General features: G+C 38.3%; 1 protein-coding gene across 4 annotated transcripts in view; it reads left to right on the top strand.

Moving 5' to 3' along the window:
- The window catches only part of SIL1 (SIL1 nucleotide exchange factor), a 279698-nt gene that overhangs the window by 168997 nt on the left and 88424 nt on the right, over window positions 1-22277 (top strand). For all 4 annotated transcript variants that reach the window (XM_079143961.1, XM_079143962.1, XM_079143963.1 and 1 more), the window contains 2 exons: window positions 12750-12941; window positions 19187-19308. In XM_079143961.1, coding sequence (XP_079000087.1) covers window positions 12750-12941; window positions 19187-19308 — 314 coding nt within the window. The remainder of the gene's footprint in view (window positions 1-12749; window positions 12942-19186; window positions 19309-22277) is intronic.

The following is a 22277-nucleotide window of genomic DNA, read 5'->3' on the forward strand; positions in this document are numbered from 1 at the left end:
GATGGCCTCTCTGGCTTCCAAATGTGTTATCAAATGGAGAGCTGCAGCTCGGGGTGTGGGTGTGGCCAGTTAGAAGTCCTGGAGGCGGGGTGTGGTTGGTCGGGCAGGGGTCCTGAAGGTGGGATGTTGTTGGTCTGGTTGCAGAATTCTGGAGGTGGGGTGTAATTAGTCGGTCTTGGGGTCCTGGTAATAGTGCGCAGTCAGTCAGTCTGGGCGTCCTGGTGGTGGGGAGCAATCAGTTGGTCTGAGGGCCCCAAAGGCAGGGAGTGATCAGTTGGACTGAGGGATCCTGGAGACAGGTTCAGTCAGTCCTGCCATGGGTCCTACAAGTCCTGGCTATTGTCTCAAAGTGGTGGCAGCCAAGTGTAACCAAACCTGCAGGTACTATGCCAGTGAACTTCCAGGCAACAGCAGGCAGCTGGTGCTCCACTGGCGGTCTGTGGTCAGTCTGCTGACTGCTGTTGAATGATCGGGAGGTGGACCTCCAGCGGTGAAAGGTAGGTGATGGACAGCCAAGCGACAGGCAAATGGCAGATGGTAGGTGCCAGACAGTGAGCAATCTGCACTCAAAAAGTAGTCGAAATGCTGCCAGACTGCAGGTGATCACAGTAGACAAATGGGGTAAACATCAGGGGATCGATAAACTGCAAAAACTGCCTCACCAAGAAACAGATATCCTCTGCTTGAAACTCGAGTTATAGAGCGACAAGGAATGTAGCCTCCCTCTAGTCTGCCATCTTGGATCTCTCGAAACTTCTTTTTTTTAATTAAAAAAATTTTTAGATGGACATAATACCTTTATTTATTTATTTTTATGTGGTGCTGAGGATCAACCCCAGTGCTTCACACATGCTAGGCAAACATTCTACCACTGAACTATACCCCAGCCCCTTAAGCTTTTGATTCTGGGAAAGAAGTGGAAGGTTTGTTTTTTTCCTATTCCTTCCACTAAATGATTTCTAAAAGCCCTGAATGTATCACTAGAAACAAATATAGAAAACCTCTATAAGATGGTGAGAAGATGGCAGATTTGATAGGGACCTTGGAGCTTGAGGAATGACATGGCAGTGAAATGGGTTTTCTTTTTACCCTCTGTATCCCACATTTAACCCTGGAGAATCCCATATTCTGGAAATGCCAGCAGGTACAGATTTTCAAAAGTTCTAAGAAAAGCCAGCTCTTTCTAGATAAATGCCCAGAAAAAAGGGTAGTCTAGCAGGTTAAAAACCTTTTTGATGCTATCTATCCTAATCCAGCCAAAGACCCTGGAAATCAAACATACACACATACACACACACATACTGCCAGTAGAAATTGGGTGTGGAGTCTGTACTTCCTCCTCTTGCATGTTGGTATAGCAAGCAGTACTCTGATTCTTCCGATTCCTCCACCAGTATCAGCAGAAGCCGAGTGGGAGCTTGAACTTGCACTTCATCCCATTGACAATAAGTTACTCTGCTGCTTCCACCAAAGTGGTGTCAGTGGGAGCTGAATAGAGAGTCTTAACTTGTGTCCTCTGCCCAGTGGCTACTTTCTGCTTCCCTAGCTGATGTGGTACTAGGAAATGCCAAATATGGATGCTGATTTTTCTATCCTTAAGTATCAGGCTATTTATCCTGCTAGGGTTGTGTCAGTTGAGACCAGGCAAAGGATGTCTGTCCTCTGCCTGACAGCACCATGATGTTTTTTCACTTTTTCCTTATGAAGTTGTATCAGGAGGGGTGCCTGGGGAGTCTATCCACCTCCATCCTGGTGGCAAAAGGCAGTGTGAAGCAGCATTCTGCTTCTCTCTGTGGGGTACAGTCAGTGGGGCAAGTGAGGAGCATGAACTGTCAACTTCAGACAAGCACCAATGAGGCAGTGCTTTGATTCCCCATCAGGGTGGTGTCATTGGGGGTCAAGGGAGGAGCTTAGACTTCTTCTTCCAATGTCCAGCATTCAGTGGTGGCCAGCAATTTCCTATCCCAATTGTAGACTGAGGGTAGGATTTTGGCAAGGAGCTAAAGAAAGTGATTTGCATACAGAGTCCTAGACATACTTTCTAATAACTCCCATAAGAAACTGACCAGAATTAACACAGAAAAAGACTTGACAACTGAACTACAGTGTGGAACGCTGCCCAGATTTGTAGATTAGCGTCTGCAAAGTAAGCAGACTAGAAGAGCACTGAAGGCCCTGTAAGCCAAATTGTTATTGGAGCCACAGCCCACTTAAGTACGCCAGAACCATCACACTAAAACCAAAACTGGTGACTGCCTACTAAAAGAGAAGATTAAATAGGATCTCGAGTCTCGCAAATTAATACTCCAAATATCCAGGATATAACTGAAATCTGTTCATCTTCCCAAGAACCAAGAAAATCACAATTTGAATTAGGAAAGAAAATTAGTAGGTACTGTTATGGATTGAATGTGTTCCCACCAAATTCATATGTTGAAGTCCATATTTGGAGATGGGACTGTTGAAAAGTAATTAGGATGGGTGAGGTCATGGTATAGGGTCCCCATGATGGGATTAGTGTCCTTATAAGAAGAATAAAAGAGCTGGGCATGGTGACTCACACCTGTAATCCCAGTGACTATAGAGGTTCAGGCAGGAGGATTGCAAGTTCAAAGCCCGCCTCAGCCACTTAGTGAGGCCCTAAGCAACTTAGCGAGATTCTGTCTCAAAAAATAAAAAAGGCTAGGGATGTGGTTCAGTGATTAAGTGCCCCTGGTTCAGTCCTCAGTACCTGACCCCCCACCAAGAGATTAGCACTTTTTCTTTGAATCAGATTAAGGCACAAGTAAAAAACTGTTATCTTCAAGATAGGAAGAGGTCAACTGAACTGGCCAACATCTAGATCTTGGACTTCCCAGTCTCTCGAACTGAGAGAAACAAATTGTTTAAACCACCCAGTCTCTGATATTCTTCTATAAGAACCTGAACTGACTGAAACAGATGCCAAAACTGAGATGATTCATAAGTTGATATTATTTGTAAGGATTTTACAGGAGCTACAAAATTACTTCAACAAATAATTATGAACACTCTTAAAACAAATGAAAAAAACCTCAGCAAAAAAAATTTTTTTAAGATATTTTAAAAGAAACAAATGGAATTACAGTAGTCCCCCTTTATTAAGGTTATATTCCAAGACACTCAGCGATTACATGAAATCATGGGTGGTATGTTTTTACTGTAAATGCATACCTATGATAAAGTTTAATTTATAAATTAGGCACAGTAAGAGATTAACAATAATAAAGTAGATTAACAATAATAAAGATTAACTATAATAAACGTTATGTGACTAACAGGTGGATGGTGTATTCAGTGTAGATATCCTGGACAAAGGGATGATTCATGTTTGAGAGTGGGACAACATGAACATGAGATTATCCACTGAACAGTGCATAATTTAAAATTTATGAATTGTTATTTCTGGTATTTTCCATTTAGTATTTTTTGTACCACGGTTGACTGTGTGACTAACTGAAGGCATGGGGATTGAAATCATTGATCAGCGGGGAAACTGAATAAAACTGAAAAACAGAATAACTGAGATTCAAAAGTCACTGGGTTGGCTCAGTTACAGAAAAAAATGACAGGGAAAAGAATCAGTGAACTTGAAGACATAAGCATAAATTACAAAATCCAAATAGAGATAAAAATAGAATGGGGAAAAAATAGAGCATTAGGGACCTTTAGGATTACAACAAAAATTCTAACATTTGTGTCATTGGAATTCTAGACAGAGGAGAAAGAACATGGAACTGAAAAATAAATAGTTTTTAACAAACTTCCATATTTGATTAAAGGTTTAAACCCATAGATCCATGAAGCTAAGTAGACTCCTTAGGATACACTGAGGAAGTAAATCCCAAGGTGCATCATAGTCCAACTTCTGAAAACCAAAAGCAGAAAATAGAAACAACTAGAAGAACAATACATCTATGGGGAAACAATTATTGAGTGATAGTGAATTTTTCCATCTGAAACTATAGAGGCCATAAGTATGTGGAATGTTTTTCAAGTTTGTGATGCACCTTGGAATTGACTTCATTCAGTTTATCCTATGGAGTCCATTTAACTTTGTTGTAGGTTTCATCTTATAATTTTCCCATGTAAGATTTAATTACGTTTTTAAATTAAGGTTTTTAAAGCTCTAAAAAGAATAACAATGTATTTTGCTATAACACTCTTTTGTACCTATGTATGTGTGTGTCCTATATAGAAAGAATAAATTTACATTAAAAAGAAGAAGAAGAAGAAGAAGAAGAAGAAGAAATTTGTTAGACTGGGAGTATAGTTCAGTGGTAGGGGGCTTGCCTAGCAGGTGCAAAGCCCTGGGCTCAATTCCCAGCACTATAAACAAAAAAAGAAAATTTCCTATCAGCAGACCTACCCTAACAGAATGACTACAGGATATTCTCCAAATGAAAAGAAAAAATAATAAAACAAGCTAGGAGCAGTAGCACATTCTTGTAATCCCAGCTACTTAGGAGGCTGAGGTAGGAGGCCAGCCTGGGCAACTGAGACTGTCTCAAAATAAAATAAAAAGGGCTAGGAATGAAGCTCAGTGGTAGAGTGCCACGGGGTTCAATCCCCATCATCTTTCTCTCTTTCTCTCTCTCTCTCTCTCTCTCTCTCTCTCTCTCACACACACACACAAGAACACACACACACACACACACAGACAGAAGGAAACTTGGAACATCAGGAAAAAAGAACCATGAGATGAATTAAAAATGGGGAAAAAGATAGCCTTCACTTCTTGAGTATTCAAAATTGTTTAATCGTTGAAGCAAAAATAGAGCTATCATTTAATCTGTTTCTCAGTCTGTAGAGGTTTTTTTTTGTTTGTTTGTTTTTTTGGTACTGGAGATTGAACCCAGGGACACTTAACCACTGAGCCACATCCCCACCCCTTTTTATATTTTATTTTGAGACAGGGCCTTGCTGAGCTGCTTAGGGCCTTGCTAAGTTGCTGGGACTGGCTTTAAACTTGCAATCCTCCTGCCTTAGCCTCCTAAGCTACTGAAATTAGAGGCATGCGCCTTGCCACTGAGCATCTGTAGATATTTTTAAGACAGTTGTAAAGAGGAAAGTATTATAGTTGGAGATCATTTTTTTGTACTTAAAGTAATAAGCTACTGATATCAATAGATTATTGGTTATTTATGTATATTATAATGCTTAGAGCAATCAATATAAAATAAAGTATATAAACATATACTCAAAATATCATGTAGATGAACCAGAATGGAATTCTACATCATGTACCTTGCCTTGTTTCAGTATGGCAGAAAAGAAAAAAAAAAAAAAAACAGAGGGAAGAAACAGAAAACCAAAAATAAAAAGCCAAACTTGAGCTCTGAAATATCAACAATTATATTAAAATGTAAATGATCTAAATATACCAATTAAAATAATAATAATAGATTTTTTAAAAAATTATCCAAACATATGCTTTCTATAAGAAACCCACTCAAATATAGTGATAAAAAGGTAGGTAGAAAGTGAAAAAAGGTAAGCATATCATACAAGCATTAATTTTTTAAAAAGCAAGTGTAGCTAGGGCTGGGATTGTGACTCAGTGGTAGAGAGCTTGCCTAGCGAGTGTGAGGCACTAGGTTTGATTCTCAGAACAACATAAAAATAAAGATACCGTATCCATCTACAACTAAAAATATTATAAAGAAGAGTAACTATGTTAACATCAGATAAAGCTGACTTCAGAGAAAAGGAAATGATTAGCGACAGAAATATTACATAATGATAAAATGTTCAATCTGCTAAAATACATGATAATCCTAATGTGTATGCATCCAACTTTTATTTGTAAATTGAAGTATCTGAAGCAAAACCTGACAGAACTGAAAGGAAGGAAAAGATTCACAATTATACCTTTTCAACACCCTTTTCTCAGAATTGGTAGAACTACCGGAGAGCAAATCAGTAAGGATAAGAAATAGCTGAATAATATGAACATTCCATCCAACAGCAGCAGAATATGCTTTCTTCTCAAATGTTCATGGAATATACACCAAGGCTATATCCTGGGTTATGAAATAAATCACAACATATTTAAAAGAAATGATAATATAGAGCTAGAAATGTAAATCAGAGGGAGAGTGTTTGTCTAGCATGCATGAAGTCCTTAATTCTATCTCCAGTACTGCAAAAAAAAAAAAAAAAAAAAAAAAAATTGAGCCAAATACAATTTACCACAAGTGGAGGGATACATCTGAAGCTGAAAGGGAAATTTGTAGCACTAAATGCTTATATTAGAGAAGATATAGGTCTCAACTTTATAAGGTCCTACCTCAACATAATAGGAAAAGATGATCAAAATAAGCTCATAAGAAACAGAAAGGAGGAAATATAAAGAGCAGAAATCAATGGAATTGGGAACATAAAAACAGTAGAGAAAATGAACAAAACCGAATGGTGATAGCCCTCCAGAAAGACTGACAAATCAGCCAATCTTCAGCTCTCTGGAGGCTGAGGCAGGAGGATTGAGTTCAAAGACAGCCTCAGCAATTTAGTGAGGCCTGAAACAGTTTAGCAAGACCCTGTCTCTAAAAGAAAATATAAAAGGAACTGGGGATGTGGCTCAGTATTTAAGTGCCCCTGGATTAAACCCCTGGTACCCTCCCAAAAAAGGACAAACAAGATACAAATTACCAATATCAGAAATGAAACCAGGAATATCACTACAAATCCTACAGACATTAAGAGGAAAATAAGAGAATGCTGTAAATAGCTTTATGCACATAAATTTCACAACATGCACAAACTAGTCTAATTCTTTTAAAAGTATGTACTACCCAAACTTATTCAATGTGAAATAATCTAATTGCCCTAATCTGAATTGGAACTCAATTTATAGTGAAAACCCTTCCACAAAAGAAGTCTCTAGGTTCAGATAATTTCACTGAACCTAGATATCTACCAAATGTTTAAAAATAATTAGTATCAGTTCTACACTATCTTTTCCAGAAAATGGAAGCAAAAGAAACACTTCCCAACTTATTATGAGGGCAGTGTTACAATGATAACTAAACTGAAATGCATAAAAAAAATCTGCAGACCAATATCCCTCATGAACATATCAGAAAAAAAAACCTTAACGAGACATTAGTAAATCAATCTAGTAATTTATGAAAAGCATTATTTGTTACAACCAAGTGGGATTTTATTACATGAATGCAGTACTTTCAACATACAAAAACCAATTAGTGTAACCCTCCATATTAGCAGGCTTAAGAAGAAAAATCATCTCATCATATATCTGTTGATGCACAGAGAACCTTTGACAGAATTCAACAACCATTCTGATAAAAACTCAGTAACCTAGAAATAGAAATTTTTCTCAACTTGGTAAAGAGCATCTAAAAAAAATCCATATTCAGCATTGCCACTGAGATCAGAAACAAAGTAAGAAAGTTCACCCACTACTCATGCAACACATTCCTAACCAATGCAGTAAGATAGGAAAGGAAATAAAAGGCATATAGATTGGAAAGGAAGAGATAAAACTATCCCTGTTTTCAGATGACATAGATTGCCTACGTATAAATCTCAGAGAATTTCTAAAAACAGAAAACGTCCTGTAATTGATGAGTTCAGTTAGGACACGGGATACAAAACCAACACATATCAGTTGTATATCTGTATACTAGCAGTGAATATGTGGAAATTGAAACTAAAAATACAAATACTATTTATAATTGTTTCTCTCAAAATGAAATATTTAGGAATAAATGCAGCCAGACATGTATATGATTTATATGCTGAAAATTAAGAATTGATGAAAGATGATGAAGTTAAATCAAGGCAGATTTAAATAAGTAGAGAGATGTACCGTGTTCATGTATTGAAAGAGTCAACACAGTAAAAATGTCAGTTCTCCTCAAATTGATCTATAGATTAAATGAAATTCCTATCAAAATCCCAGTAGGATTGTTTTATACATATAGATAAGTTTATTCTGAAGTTTATATAGAAAGATGAAGGAAATAAAATAGTTAACACAGTTTTGAAAAAGAGTAAGAGAAATCACTCTGCCTGATTTTACATTTATTCTATAGCTATGGTAATGCAGACGATGTATATTGGTGGAGAGAGGGAAAAAAAAAAAAAAAAAACAAAACATAGATCAATGTAGCAGAATAGAGAACCCAGAAATAGAATCACACAAATACACCCAAAGCAATTCAACAGAAGACAGTCTTCTCAAGAAACACTGGGCATCCATAAGCAAAAAAATGAACCTATTCCTAAACCTACTCCTTATTACAAAATAAATTTTAAAAAAGCATAGATTTAAATGTAAAATGTAACACTGGGGGGAAAAAGACTTAAAATTCAGCATAGGAGAAATCTTTGGATACTGGGACCAGGTAAAGAGGTCTTAAGACATGAAAAAAAATGCACAGACCCCAAAAGAAAAATGGATAAATTGGATTTCACCAAGTTAAAAACTTTTGCTGTGCAAATGATCACATTAAATTGTCAGAAAGATAAACTGTTGTCTAGCACAGTGGTGCATGCCTATAATCCCAGCAACTTGGGAGACTGAGGCAGAAGGATCACAAGCTTAAGGCCAGCCTTAGCAAATTAGTGAGACCCTGTCTCAAAATAAAATCTAAAAAATGGATGAGTATGTGGCTCAGTGTTTGAGTGCCCCTGGTTTCAATCTCTGGTTCCCGGGGTGGGAGGGGAGGAGAAAGAGAAAGAAAAAGAAAGAAAAAAAGAAGCTTCTGGCTAGAAAATATTGAGAAATTGATACCAGCAGTCTTCACTTTGTTATCACATGGGACTGTAAAAATGACTGCCAGCTAAAACTCTGTGAGCAATCTTATTATGATTGTTCCATGACCTTCAGCGTTTTTTGCTATACACCAAAACCACATTGCTGTCAGTTATAAATGTATACAGAAATTAAAAAGTAGTAATTCTAGAATTTACTTAATGCATTGTAATTGAAAGCACTAGAAACATTGAGAATTTTAAAGTTTTTATTTCTTTGTAAAACAAAACAAAAAAACTTACTGAAGAGCAGTTTGAACAATGCTTAGCTTTTCATCATATAACATGACATAGAGCAAACATCTTTTCTATGGTTGGTGAATAATTGTTTGGATCAGCTACCAACATTTTATCCATTGTACTTTCAATGTTGTGAAATTTCTGAGTTCCTATAATGTGATATGAAGGTTTTTTTGCTAGTGTCACATCATCCTTTTTATTACTTTATTAATTTATGTTTTGAAGTTTGCCTTTGCTAAGTTATGGCTACATATCTAGAGATTATCAAATAGCATCAGTGTCAACATCCTACAATCCTTTCTTCTTTTACAACTCCATGTATGTTTAATTTGAATTTTACTGCCAAAGTTACCACTTTTCGTTTCTTTGCTGCACTTTTATCTTTGCTGGTCAACTTTCTTACAATCATCTATCTTTGTAGAATGTCACATGGGTTCATGGAAGATGAGGAGGCCACATAACTATGTCCTTTTCATCAGTGTATGAACTGAGTAACAGGTGTGCAGTGACCAGTCACTGACAGACTTTGAATGAAGTCATGTGATCAATCATTGATCATGATAAACATTTAAAAAAATGTATATAGTGATTTTGGAACTGAAAAGCTAGCAGCAAAGTCAATACTTTATGTAGTTACTTGTAGTTAATAGTCTGTGGTAACTGAAATTTGAATAATTTGGGGATATTGGTATTATTTAAACTTTATTATTTGAAATTGGTGCATATGCATGCAAAGCAAGGACTGTCTGTATCTGACAAAGAGCTTTAAAATACATAAAGAATTCTAATGGGGCACAGTGGCACATGCCTATAACCTCAGTGGCTGGGGGAAGGGGTGCTGAGGCAGAAAGATCACAAGTTAAAAGCCAGACTCAGTAACTTAGTGAGGCCCTAAGCAACTTAGTGAGACCCTGTCTCAAAATTTAAAAATAAAAATAAAAATGGATAGGAATGTGGCTCAGTGTTTAAGTACCCCTGGATTCAATCCCTAGTTTAAAACATATATATAAAAAGAACACTCTAAATAGTAAAAACCAACAACACTTAGGTAATGGGTAAGTACATAGACATTTCAATAAAGAGGATATATGAATGGAAGAAAAGCATGTGGAAAGATGTTTAACATCATTAGCCATTAAGTTAAATCTGCAGTGAGTTATTAGTATGTATCTATTAGAATGTGTAAAATAAAAAAGTGATATGGATAAATTGGATCTTTTACACGTTTATGGTCAGAATGTAAAATGGAACAGCCATTCCAGAAAACAGGTTTGACAGCAGTTTCTTGTAAAACAAAACATGTGCTTATCATATAACCCAATAGTTGCACTCTTGGCTACTTATCCCAGAGAAAAAAGAATATATATTTAAACAAAAACTAGTATACAAATGTGCATAGCAGTTTTATTCATAATGACCAAAATCTAGAAAGAACGCAGATGTTCTTCAGCAGTGAATGGTTAAACAAATTGCATCTGTATGATAGAATGCTACTTAATAAAAATAAAAAGAAGTGAACTATTGATGTACAGTAACTTGGATGAATCTCAAGGGTATTGTGCTCAATGAAAGAAACCAGTCTTAAAAGGTTACGACTGTGTGGTTCCATTTATATAACATTCTCCAAATGTCAGAATTATAGAGATGGTGAACAAATAGTGGTTGCCAGGTCATGGAGATGGGAGGGAGGAGAGTGAGAGGATGAGGTATGTTTATTAAGAGTTTGCACAACCAGCTGCTGTGGCACATGCCTGTAATTCCAGCATCTTGGGAGGCTGAGGCAGAAGGATTGCAAACTTGATGCCAACCTGAGCAGTTTAGTGAGCCCCTGTCTCAAAGGAAGAAATAAAAAGGGCTGGTGTTATAGCTCAGCGTTAAAAACAGCCCTCTTCATTTCTTAGTACTGCCGAAGGCTGAGGGCAGGGGAATAAGAGGTTGCACATTGGAGTTGCTTGGTGGTGGTGGAACAGTTCCACAGCTTGGTCGTTCTGTGGTTACAATCTGGAGCTTGAATAAAAATGTACAGAATCATACATACCGACATGCAAATGAGAACATGTAAAAAATGGTAAAATCTGACTGAGGCCTGTAATTTAGTTAACGGCATTGTACCTATGTCCTTTTCTTGGTTTTGATGCTGAACTATCATTTTGTAAGTGTTACCCCTGGGGAAAGTTGGATAAAGAGTACTATTTTTGTAATTTCCTGAGTTTATAATTACTTCAAAATAAAAATTTTCTTCTTCCATTCTTTTTTGTTTTTTTTTTTAAAGGCCTTCTTGAGGGCCAGGCACCATAATCTTTAGGAGGTAGAGGTTACTAGTTTCTTATCATGCTTACTTGCCTATCATCCCATAGCTCTAGAAAATGACTCAGCCTTCCCAGACTGTTTGCTTGGCTTTGGCAGCAACCCAGAATCTTCTGTCTGGGTTCAGGGAGAGCATTTCATATTGTTTTAGCTCAGAGAATCAGGGTGTGGTGCCCCATAGATGTGATTGCTCTGCTAGGAGCTCAGGTTTTTTTTTTTTGCTTTGTTTTGTTTTTGTTTTTGTTTTTTGAGAGCAGTCTTTTTTTTGGGGGCGGGGTACTAGGGATAGAACCCACGGGTACTCAACCACTGAGCCACACCCCCAACCCTTTATATATTTTTCTTAGAGACAGGGTCTCCGCTAAGTTGCTTAGAGCCTTGCTAAATTGCTCAGGCTGGCTTTGTGGTGCTGAGGATTGAACCCAGGGCGTTGTACATTTGAGGCAAGCACTCTACCAACTGAGCTATATGCCCAGCCCCAAGAGTTCAGTCTTTTTTAAGAGAGGCTGATTATGTCTTTGGTTGGTGTTTCTATGGAGTGTTTGTAACTGGGGAGAGAAACCCATCGGTAATAAATGGGTAATTTGAAGCTGACAGCTGCTCATCATCCTGCTTTTTATAAATATTCATTCCTTTTAATTCTTCTTGGAGGATAGATATACAAACCACTTTGACCTAAAGAATGTCTTTATAAAGATTATCCTCTAAAACTGGTAAGAAAATGGAGTGCCACATATATAAAATATCCAATTAAAGTCTTTTATTCACCTCCAACATAATTTCATTTTAAAAATCTTTGGGGTGGGCAGAGATTGAGAGAAAATTGTTTGAGATTTGAGTATACATATAGTAATTTAGCCATTTCAAACAGTTGAATGAATTGTACACCTGTGGTTAGATTGACAGTAATGATGGTGATTTAATTTTCATCAACAAATTGCTCCTCCTCTGACAGTTTATACCTATAGTTTTCTATAACTGGGTTTCCCTAAAATATTGTTGGGTTGAGTAGGGTGAAGCCAAGATAGTCTCTGATGTGGAAAGAGGGAAACCATGGTATATATTATTTTTCCTGAGACCTCAACCATCCCATGTGAGGTTAGTTTTTGAAGGTAAGCTTGTGTTTCTTTCCCTACCTTGTTATTATTACAACAGGAAAGCTTTTCATTCTTCCTGAACACTGGAAGTCAGACTTCATTAAGTGAACCTGGGAGAATCTTGAATGTCTTTTAGAGCAAAGGCCTATATGGGTAGACTCTGAGGGTTCTTTTTCTCTGGCACCTTAGAAAGTATTAGGATTTTTGATAGTACAGATTGCAAGCAGTTCTTTAAAGATGGACATCCATAGATGTCTTGGGAGGTGTCTCCAATCAATTAAATTGATCATCTCTTTGTGTTCTCCTCAGGCAAGACAGGCTGAGGTAAAGCGTTTCTTCCGTCCCATTGAGGAACTAAAAAAGGAGTTTGATGAGCTGAATGTTGTCATTGAAACTGACATGCAGATAATGGTACGTCTGATCAACAAATTCAACAGTTCCAGCTCCAGCCTGGAAGAAAAAATTGCTGCACTCTTTGATCTTGAGTATTATGTCCATCAGGTACTGTATTTCCTTGTCCATAGTCTAATTTTACATTAACAGCTCCAAAAATAACCTCTGGCCCTAAGCCCTGAGAAAATGGCATTAGCATCTTTGCTTCTCTTCCAGGGCATAGACTGTTTTTAATCTATGTCAGTGTTTGTTGTAGTTAAATATATTCTTAGAGAACAGACCAACCTTTTTTTCATTTGCACTGTTACCACCTTTATTTTTTCAACCCTGAGGATACAACAGAGGTAAAATATCTGTAGTTCCTATCCCATGTAGCTTATGGTCTGGAAAGATAGTTAAATATGAACAAACGAACACATTAACAATTAAATAATGAGGTAATTTAAGATTGTGATAAAGACTCCAGAGGGTAATGCAGGAGTATATCATAGTTGAACTTAATATCTAGTCAGGGGCAATAAAGGGAGGCTTCCCAGAGCCATTCAGGCTGAGCATTCAAGCATGATTAGAAGTTGTCTAGGTAAAGAGGAGGCACTAGAATGGGGGATGGCAAACTACCACCCATGGGCCAAATCTGACTTGATGCCTGCATTCGTAAATGAAGCGTTATTGGTACACACCCACCACTGATTGAGTAATTGTAATAGGAGCTGTATGGCTCACAAAATAAAAAAATATTTACTGTCAAGCTTTTTAGAAAGTTTGCCAGTCCTTGTATTAGAGAATTCCAGGCAGAGTACAAAGATTCTGGGACAGAGAAGAACATGGTGAGGTTGATGGCCTGGGAATGGTTGGAGTGCCTAGAGCGTAGTGGCCTGGGGTAGGCTAGCATAGATAGTGGGAAGCTGGGGAGTCAGAGAGGTAAGGTGGGAATATCTTGCTCTTCATGATTTTAGCCTTAATCCTAAAATAATTGGAGAGTTCAACATGGAAAAATAACTGCTCAGACTTCTAATAACTAATATTTATTGATCATTATTTTATATTAAACACTGCCTCAAGTGTTTTGTACATATTAATTTTTGACTTCCATAATTTGCTTTATAGCAGGCATACTATTTATCCCATTGTTTTGCTCTTTTTGTCTTTGTGATAGGGTCTCATTATACTGCCCAGTCTAGTCTCAAACTCCTAGGCCCACATGATCTTCCTGTCTCAGCTTCCTGAACAGGTGGAACTACAGGCATGCACCATCGCATCCAGCTAATCCCATTTTTTACCTGAGAAAAATGAAGCAGAGAGAGATAATGTAATTGCTGGGTATCATCCAGCTAGTGAGTGCTAGAGCTGGGAAAGCAACAAGCTTTCCTTCAACCTCTAATCTGACCCTCTGCTTATCGCAGGAAACTGGTACATTTTCCTCTTCCTCTTCTTCCTCCTCCTCCCTCTCCTCCTCCTCTCTCTCCCCTCTCCCCCTCCCTCTTCTTCTTCCTCCTCTTCCTCTTCCCTTTTTTTTTTTTTTGGTACCAGGAATTGAACTCAGGGGTGCTTAACCACTGAGCCATATCCCTAAGTCTTTTTATTTTTTATGTTGAGACAGAGTCTCTCTAAATTGCTTAGGCCCTCACTAAGTTGCTGAGTCTGGCCTTGAACTTACAGTCCTCCTGCCTCAGCCTCCCAAGTCCCTGGGATTACAGGCATGTGCCACCATGCCTGGCTTTGGTCCCCTTTGAATGAAGCTCAAAAGGGAATATGTGGAGGCAAAGAGAAGGAGCCAAGAAAAGCCATTCATTTATTCAAGAAATAAATTTCAAGTTTCTTGTTTCCGGCACTTGAGATACATCTGTGAACAAAATTGGAGCTTACATTCTAGTACAGGCAGACAGACAAACATACCAAATAAATAAATTCTAAATAATACGTTGAGGCCCTGCACGGTGGTGCATGCCTGTAACCCCAGTGGCTCAGGAGGCTGAGTCAGGAGGATCACAAGTTCAAAGCCAGCCTCAGCAATGGCAAGACACTAAGCAACTTAGTGACACCCTGTCTCTCAAAATACAAAATAGGGCTGGGTATGTGGCTCAGTGGTTGAGTGCCCCTGAGTTCAATCTCTGATACTCCTCTCAAAAAATAAAAAAATTTTAAAAAATATGTTGAAGGTAGTTGTGTTATAGAAAAGTAAAAAGGAAAGCAGGGTAGGAACTGTCCGTGTTGCAAACGATCATCTCAGGCAGGAGGAGCAACGAGTACAGAAGTCCTGAGGTGGGCGATGCCTAGTATGTGTAAGGTCAGTATATCTGGAGTAGGGAAAAGGGGGAGAGGAGAAGCAGATGAAGCTCAAAGATAGTGGGAGGAAGAACATGGAGGACTTACTATAAACCATGAAAAAGAGTGAAGTTTGGAGAATATTAAACAGAAGAATGGAAAAATCTGACTTACTTTTAAAAGGACCTCTCCAGCTGCCATGTTGAGAATTAGACTGGAGGTAAGGGGAATAAGTAGAAGCAGAGACCAGATAGGAGGCTATTGTGGGTGATCCAGACTAGGAATGATGGTAGCCCAGGGGCTATGTAATAGTAGTCAAAGTCTTGTCTGGGATCCGTATAGATCCTCAGTGTCCTCCATGCACTATAGCATCTTTGTCTTTGTTTTGTTTTGTTGTGGTGTTGGGGATTGAACCCAGGGCCTTAGACATGCTAGGCAAGTGCTGTACCACTGAGCAATATCCCCAACCTGTGTCTGTGTTCTTTATGAACTAACTTAAAAAGCTGGTTTTTCTTTGTTTGGGATTTTGCCAACTTCTGTGGTGAAAGAGGGTGATGAGTGTGCACTGTATCTACAGGAATTATTGGGCAGCTTCTTCATCTTCTTTCTCTACTGATAACTCTTTCTCAGGTCTCAAATAGCAGGCCTGTGTTCCTCTTAGATAAAAAACAAAAGCAAAAACAAAAACAAAAAAATGAACCCAGGGTCTCTTTCCCTGGATGACTTTTTAATTTTCCAGTTTTCTCTCTAGGATAAGAAATAAAAACTCCCACAGTTTTTCTGTTAGAGGTAAAGGATTAAGGATCTAGGGTTTATTGTCCAGCTCAGTACTGCTCTGATGTTACAGCTTTTATTTATTTTCATCTCAGTATACTTGGATGCATGTTTAGATATCAGATTTCTGTAGATAACTGTTTTAGTTGCCTAGAAAAGACCAACATGACTGGGAGCTTATCTTACCTAGGTATGAATAAGTACTCAAGAGACTTGGGCTACCAGTGCCCCAATAAAAGTTTTTTTTTCCTTCTGCAGTTCCTCTAGTCACCTGGCAGCATCAGTCCTAGGGTAACATCCCTTTCTACTTTCAAAGGTCACTGGGAGGGGTGAACATTACCAAACTTAACCTGAGGTCATAGTGGGAACTATTCTACTATTTAAGGCCAAAACTCTCTTTGTTAGCAGAGGGTCATAAATATTCATTTTGATTGGAAGTCTAAAGTCCTTAGCTTGGACTGGTCCATCAGCTTTCCATGTAACAGTGTTATGATTTCGCAGAGAGTTTCCAGAAGACTTGGCTCAGCTCTGATATCTACTTGTGATGGGGGTGTTGAGGTGATGTAGTACTGGCTTTGAGGCAGTGAGGACTTTTCTAGCCAGGAACTTTTCCATCTGTTCCCATTCCAGACTTTCTGAATGGAAGCTTAAGGAACCGTGGGCTTCAAGGACCTGAACTGCATCTGCCCAAGGATTCTTCACAGCCATATTTAAATTATTAAAATAAGATATGTGAAAAGCAAAACCTTTTGTGTGGTAACAACTTGTAAGTCATTTATAAGAAACAACCCTTGTCTACTTTATCTACCCTGGGGAAGTACATTTGTTTTTCCTCATGTGATGCCTCAATTCTTCACTTCCTTTTCTCCCTTTCTGTTTCCTGTTCTCTTATTATCTTGTCCTTGCTCTGATTCTCTCCTTCCTTCCTGAGTGCTGGTATAGATCCCTTCATCTCCTTTCTAATGCATTCCCTCCCTGTATTCCTATCCACCTGTCGGACCCCATCCTGAAGGCATCCTGAGAAAAGTTCTGGCTCTCCACGCAGATGTGGAGCTGGAGCACATGGGCTCTGCTCATGCCATCTTCCGTGTGTTTCTGGGGAGGACCCAGCTTTTGGTGTGAAATGGGCAGAATGACACTTCTTTCTCACTGCCAGTAAAATAAAAATGACAGAACACCTTAAAAGGCTAAAGTGCTTATATAAATGTCAGCATTTATATTACACTGAATTATTGTTGTAGTAATATAGATAAATTGAATCTAGAACAGAACCTCTGTGATTCTGGGCTGTGTTGCTTTGGGGCAACAGAGTGGCTGCCAGCCGCTCTGCCAGGAACTCATACCAGCTTTGATAAGTGGCCATCCCAGGAATGAGATGACAGGATTCTGGGTCATGGTTTTGTATCTGGAAAACCTAGAGCAAGAATGATCAAAGAATAGGCAGTAAATTCATGTATTTTAAAATACATGTGAGGAAGGAAGGCATTTAATGTCAGCAAAGCATTCAGTTCTGAATCTCCCTTGTTTGCCAGGCTTTAGCTCAATAGTCATTCCTCTTGAGGACAGATTCAGGCAGAAAAGTCCTGGCCTGCCTGGGACCGCTTGGCAGACCAGACTGCATTGCTCACTTCCCAGCCTAGATTGGCCCTTGTTTTGGATCTGGGGTACCACCTTGTTAGCACAGATACCCAGATGACTTTTTAATTTTATTTATTATTTTTTTATTTTTATAGACTGCATTTTGATTCTTTGTACACAAATGGGGTACATCTTTTCATTTCTGTGGTTGTGCACAGTGTAGATTCATACCATTTGTGTAATCATACATGCACATAGAGTAATGACATCTGTCTCATTCCACCATTTTACATACCCTGCACCAAATAGAAGACAAAGTAGGCCCAGATGGTTTTTTAAAGTCACAGAGGAATTTTATTTCAGGAACTTTTTTTTTTTCCTGATAAAATCATACTTATTGATTCAGAGATTATTTATTGAATATCTAACTTATGCTCAGCACTGTTCTAGTCATTGGAACTACAGCCATGGATGAGCAAACAAAACCTCTATTCATGTGGAGATTCTATCAAAATGTTTAAAAATGATCTTCCAAGTGGTGAAAATAGGCTAGACCCACCTAAAAACATTGGTAGAATCATATACTGTGCTTCATATTTGATTTCTCTGTCAGAGCCCACTGCTAGTTTGGAGGAAGAGGCAAGGACAAAATCAGGTAGGGAATGACTCTGTGGAATCTGGAGGAAAAAGGTGGGAAGCCTTCATGTTGTTGGACCCTAGTTTCCTGATGATTTGTAGAGGAGTGTCAGCATGTAGGCATGAGACAGATTTTGTAGCAACAAATTGTGTATGGAGAGAAAGAAAGAGGGGAAGAGATTGATTCTGATTTTTTTCACATTATGAATGTAAATATAGGATTTAATAAGTTAGTTATTAAAGTGTTAACTTAGTACTGGTTTAAAATAATAGCCTTAAATGCCACAAAAATCAACCTGTTTTAAGTCAAACTAGAGATGTATAATAAGAAGTTAATAATTATTTAATGTTGATTTCATTGTAATGAGCCCATTTTTCAATCACTTGAATCCATTGTTTAAATATATTAGTCATTCAGCTTATTGAGTTACATGATAATGGAATTATTCTGCACTATACATAGCCACTAAGTCAGTAATGCAGGCCTAGACTAAAGTCTTTGGGAGAGTGACTTTTGTGTAGATTTTATCATGAAAGTCTTCAGGTGCAGTCAACCTTAGAAGAGTACTATTGTTATTCTCCTAGCAGTCTTGTAGCTCTCCCTCCCCCATCAATAGGGCTCCTTTTATAGTCCTGGTCTTCTAATTAAAATCAGTGCTTTTTTTTTTTTTTTTTTTAATATCTGCTGCCTCCACTACACTCATTGGGGTTGGACATCAGCAGAAAGCATGGCACCACGTAGTGATGCTCATGATGCCAGATTCTTTGTGTTAACAGCTTGTGTGTTGGATTAAGCCTTTTGACTCGTTATGGTATTATAATTTTCTAAGGCATGCTTGGCATAAGTAATAACTAGGTGCCATTTCCATTGATTCCCATGAAGGTACTCATAAGTTGTGGTAGATGAGTTAGGAGTTCTCAAATTTGAGTTTATATTTAAAAATTTGTTTTTATATACAACTTTCCTACTTAGTTGGAAAGGTTGCTTTTTTTTTTTTTTTTTTAACTTGGTTTTAAATTTGTTTTTGGTTAGACACCAAAAGAAAGGGCTTCAGATGAGCTCTTCCTTCCTTGATGGCTGTTCTGTACCTTTGTTGCAGATGGATAATGCACAGGACCTGCTCTCCTTTGGTGGCCTTCAAGTGGTGATCAATGGACTGAACAGCACAGAGCCTCTGGTGAAGGAGTATGCTGCATTTGTGTTGGGGGCTGCTTTTTCCAGGTAAGCAATGTGAGTAGACATCCCATTGGCAGAACTGTTTGGCCTTATTGCCTCAAAGGCACATTTGTACTTATGCACATCTTTACTCATGTTTTAGTGTAATACCAATAAAACCAGAATTTTATTCTGTCTTTATTCCAACTGGGGAGATACACACACACACGACATTTATTAACAGATCTTAGGCCACATTTTCTGTTTTAGTAAGAGTTAATAAAAAGTTAGACCCACCATAGACAGTATGGAGGAGAATAACCTCCACAAGTTGATCCTTTTAGCAGTAAAGCCACATCTAGTGATGAATGAATGATGAACCTGACCAAGGAAGGCCTTTTGAGGGAAATGTGTCTTCCCTTAGTTGTCTGGAACCAATCAACATGCAGTCAGGTTATTGGACTCTCTGGGTTGGGAGTTCTTTAGAATTTCAATTAGTCTGGCCTGTGCTTGAAAACTGATCAGGCAAAAGGAGAGGGAGACAACATCTTGAAAGAATGGATGTGAAGGTTATTTGGGCATCACATCATTATGCTCATCCTAAAAAAGGTCAGGATGTTTTCATGGTGCAGTTGGTCTGTTGGAACTCTATAGTTCCATTTTAAAAAATTTGCTCCTAGTATCATTTGTATCTCTAAAACAGGACCAAATATTCTGATTCTTACTGCAAGGGCATGGGTGGTAGTTATTAGGTTTGCCTTGCTAGGTGTAGGAGTTGTGATATTGTAGAAGAAGCTGCTATTCTGAACATTTTTACCATTGTAGGCTTTGTTTAGAAAGGATTTCCTTTGCCTTTTGTCTTTGCTGTCTTTATTTAATCAGGATCTCAATCCGATGCTTTCCCATGCTGAAATAGTTCAGCATCTTTTCATAGTAGAATGAAGGACAAAGCCGAGTATGCCCAAAGAATTTTTCCTTGAGGAGAAGCTGAAAGCACTGTATACCTTTGTTTCCTTTATCATTGCCTGCCTTAGTTTCAGGTCCTGTTTTCTTTTGGACAGTCAAGGTTCTAGTCTCCAGAGGAGTTCAATCTCCCTTGGTCTCATCTTCCAGAGCCAGTTTACCAGGAAGCTAAGGGAAATCTCCTTCTGTTGCAGCCACTGGAAGGGTGGAAAATCTGTTTGGCTTGGAAGCTGTAGTTTCAACCTTAGGGAAAGTCCAAGGTCTTATTCTCATATGGTTTTGCAGACTTGAGAATTTACTTTTCTTCTCAAGCCAGAAATGAACTAAGTCAAACATTAATCTTGCTGTCCATCCCCTTTTTGGAAATTGTTACAGCTTGGATATGAGATGTCCTTTGAAGAGCACATGTGCCAATGCAGGAATGTTCAGATGTGAAATGATTAGATTATGAGAGCTGTAACCTAATGAAGGGATTAATCCATTTGATCCATTAATAATTTCAGTGGATTATGGGGAGTAACTGTAGTCAGGTGGGGTATAGTTGGAGGAAGTAGGTCACTGGGGGCATGCCCTTGGGGATTATATTTTGTCTCTGACTTCTGGCACTCTCTCTCTGCCTCCTGGCTACTGTGAGCTGAGGAGTTTCTCTCTGCCATGCCCTTCTACTATGATGATCTAACTTACCTCTGGCCCAGAGCAATGAATCAGCTGACCATAGATTGAAACTCAAACTGAGCTCAAAATTTTCGTCCTCTGTCAGGTGTTTTGATCACAGAAACAAAAAACGGACTAACACAGAAATCTTTGCCTCACCTCAAGGCTTATTTTTACCTTTAGTATGGTGAGAAACACAGTCCCCTGTCCAAACCCAAAGAATGGATTAAGAGACACATGATATAGCAAAAAGCAAGACTTTATTTTAATAATGCCCTTGTAAGATTGGGTATCAGAGGGAGCAGACACGCCCAGATTGGGTACCACCAATGTTTTATCCCTTACAGCTCAGGGTCCCTCCCTGGTTCCTCATTGGCTGAGTCCTAAGGGGTGTATAGCATTCCCAAATGTCACTTATGTTTTACCGTCTCCTACTGGGTTACTTAAAAAAATATACCTTTAGTTGTCCCCACTTCCCTTTTTTCTCTAGTGACAGGAAGACCTTTTTGGATTGAGTGCCTTTTGGTGGTTTTTTTTTTTTTTTTTTTTTGCAGTTTCTCTTTGTTGGTCAAGTTAGGGAGGCCCTTCCTTCTTACCTCCTGTTTATCAAGGGGCTGTGAATTTTTATATTCCCCTGTTAACAGCTTGAAACTTTTCAGTCTATTCGCTCATCCAGCTGCCTTTCTTACATTCCAAGTAATTTTATATTTAAAGCTAAATACTATTTTGAAAATGGAACATTTGCCTTTCTATTTCTTATACATATGAACAGGTTACCCTATACATCCCTAGCCTTTGCTTCTGGAAGCACATTCTATGGAGGAAACTGGAATCTTCATATCATATCCTAGTTATGGAGAACTAACTTCCTTGAGAAGCATGCAATGGGCCTGCTTAGCAGACCATAACTCACCCAGAGACTGTGCCAATATGTGATGTTATTAAGACTTCTCTGTGATTGTATTAGTGTAAGGCCATGTTAACATTTATGCAGCATCACTAAAATTTAAATAGAGATAAATATAAAAGATTGCAATTTAGCATTTCAGTGGCAAGCAAACTGCTGTATTGAAAATGTTCTAGCTGGGTTTTTGATAGCTCACTGGAGAGCTGTTACAGTGACAGCATGGTATGGCGCCAGTGCTTTTGGAAGCCAACAGCAGACTCCCAAACACCATGAAAATGTCAGTGTTTTATGCAAGGAGGAACTTGATGTAAGGTAAGAATATTTCTATGCAGAGAGGCAAGTTTTAGTTGTAATCTGATATTCATTATTTATTCTCAATTAAGTGTTGACTCTCCACTTCCCTAACTGTTCCTAGTATACAGGTGTGTACACATGTCACACGTGCACAAACAATGGTCAGATAAACTTGATGTTTGTCAAAGGACCTTCAAATGATAGTGAGTGCCCTAGA

Source organism: Sciurus vulgaris, assembly GCF_902686455.1.
Source record: "Sciurus vulgaris genome assembly, chromosome: 6".
Classification (NCBI taxonomy): domain Eukaryota; kingdom Metazoa; phylum Chordata; class Mammalia; order Rodentia; family Sciuridae; genus Sciurus; species Sciurus vulgaris.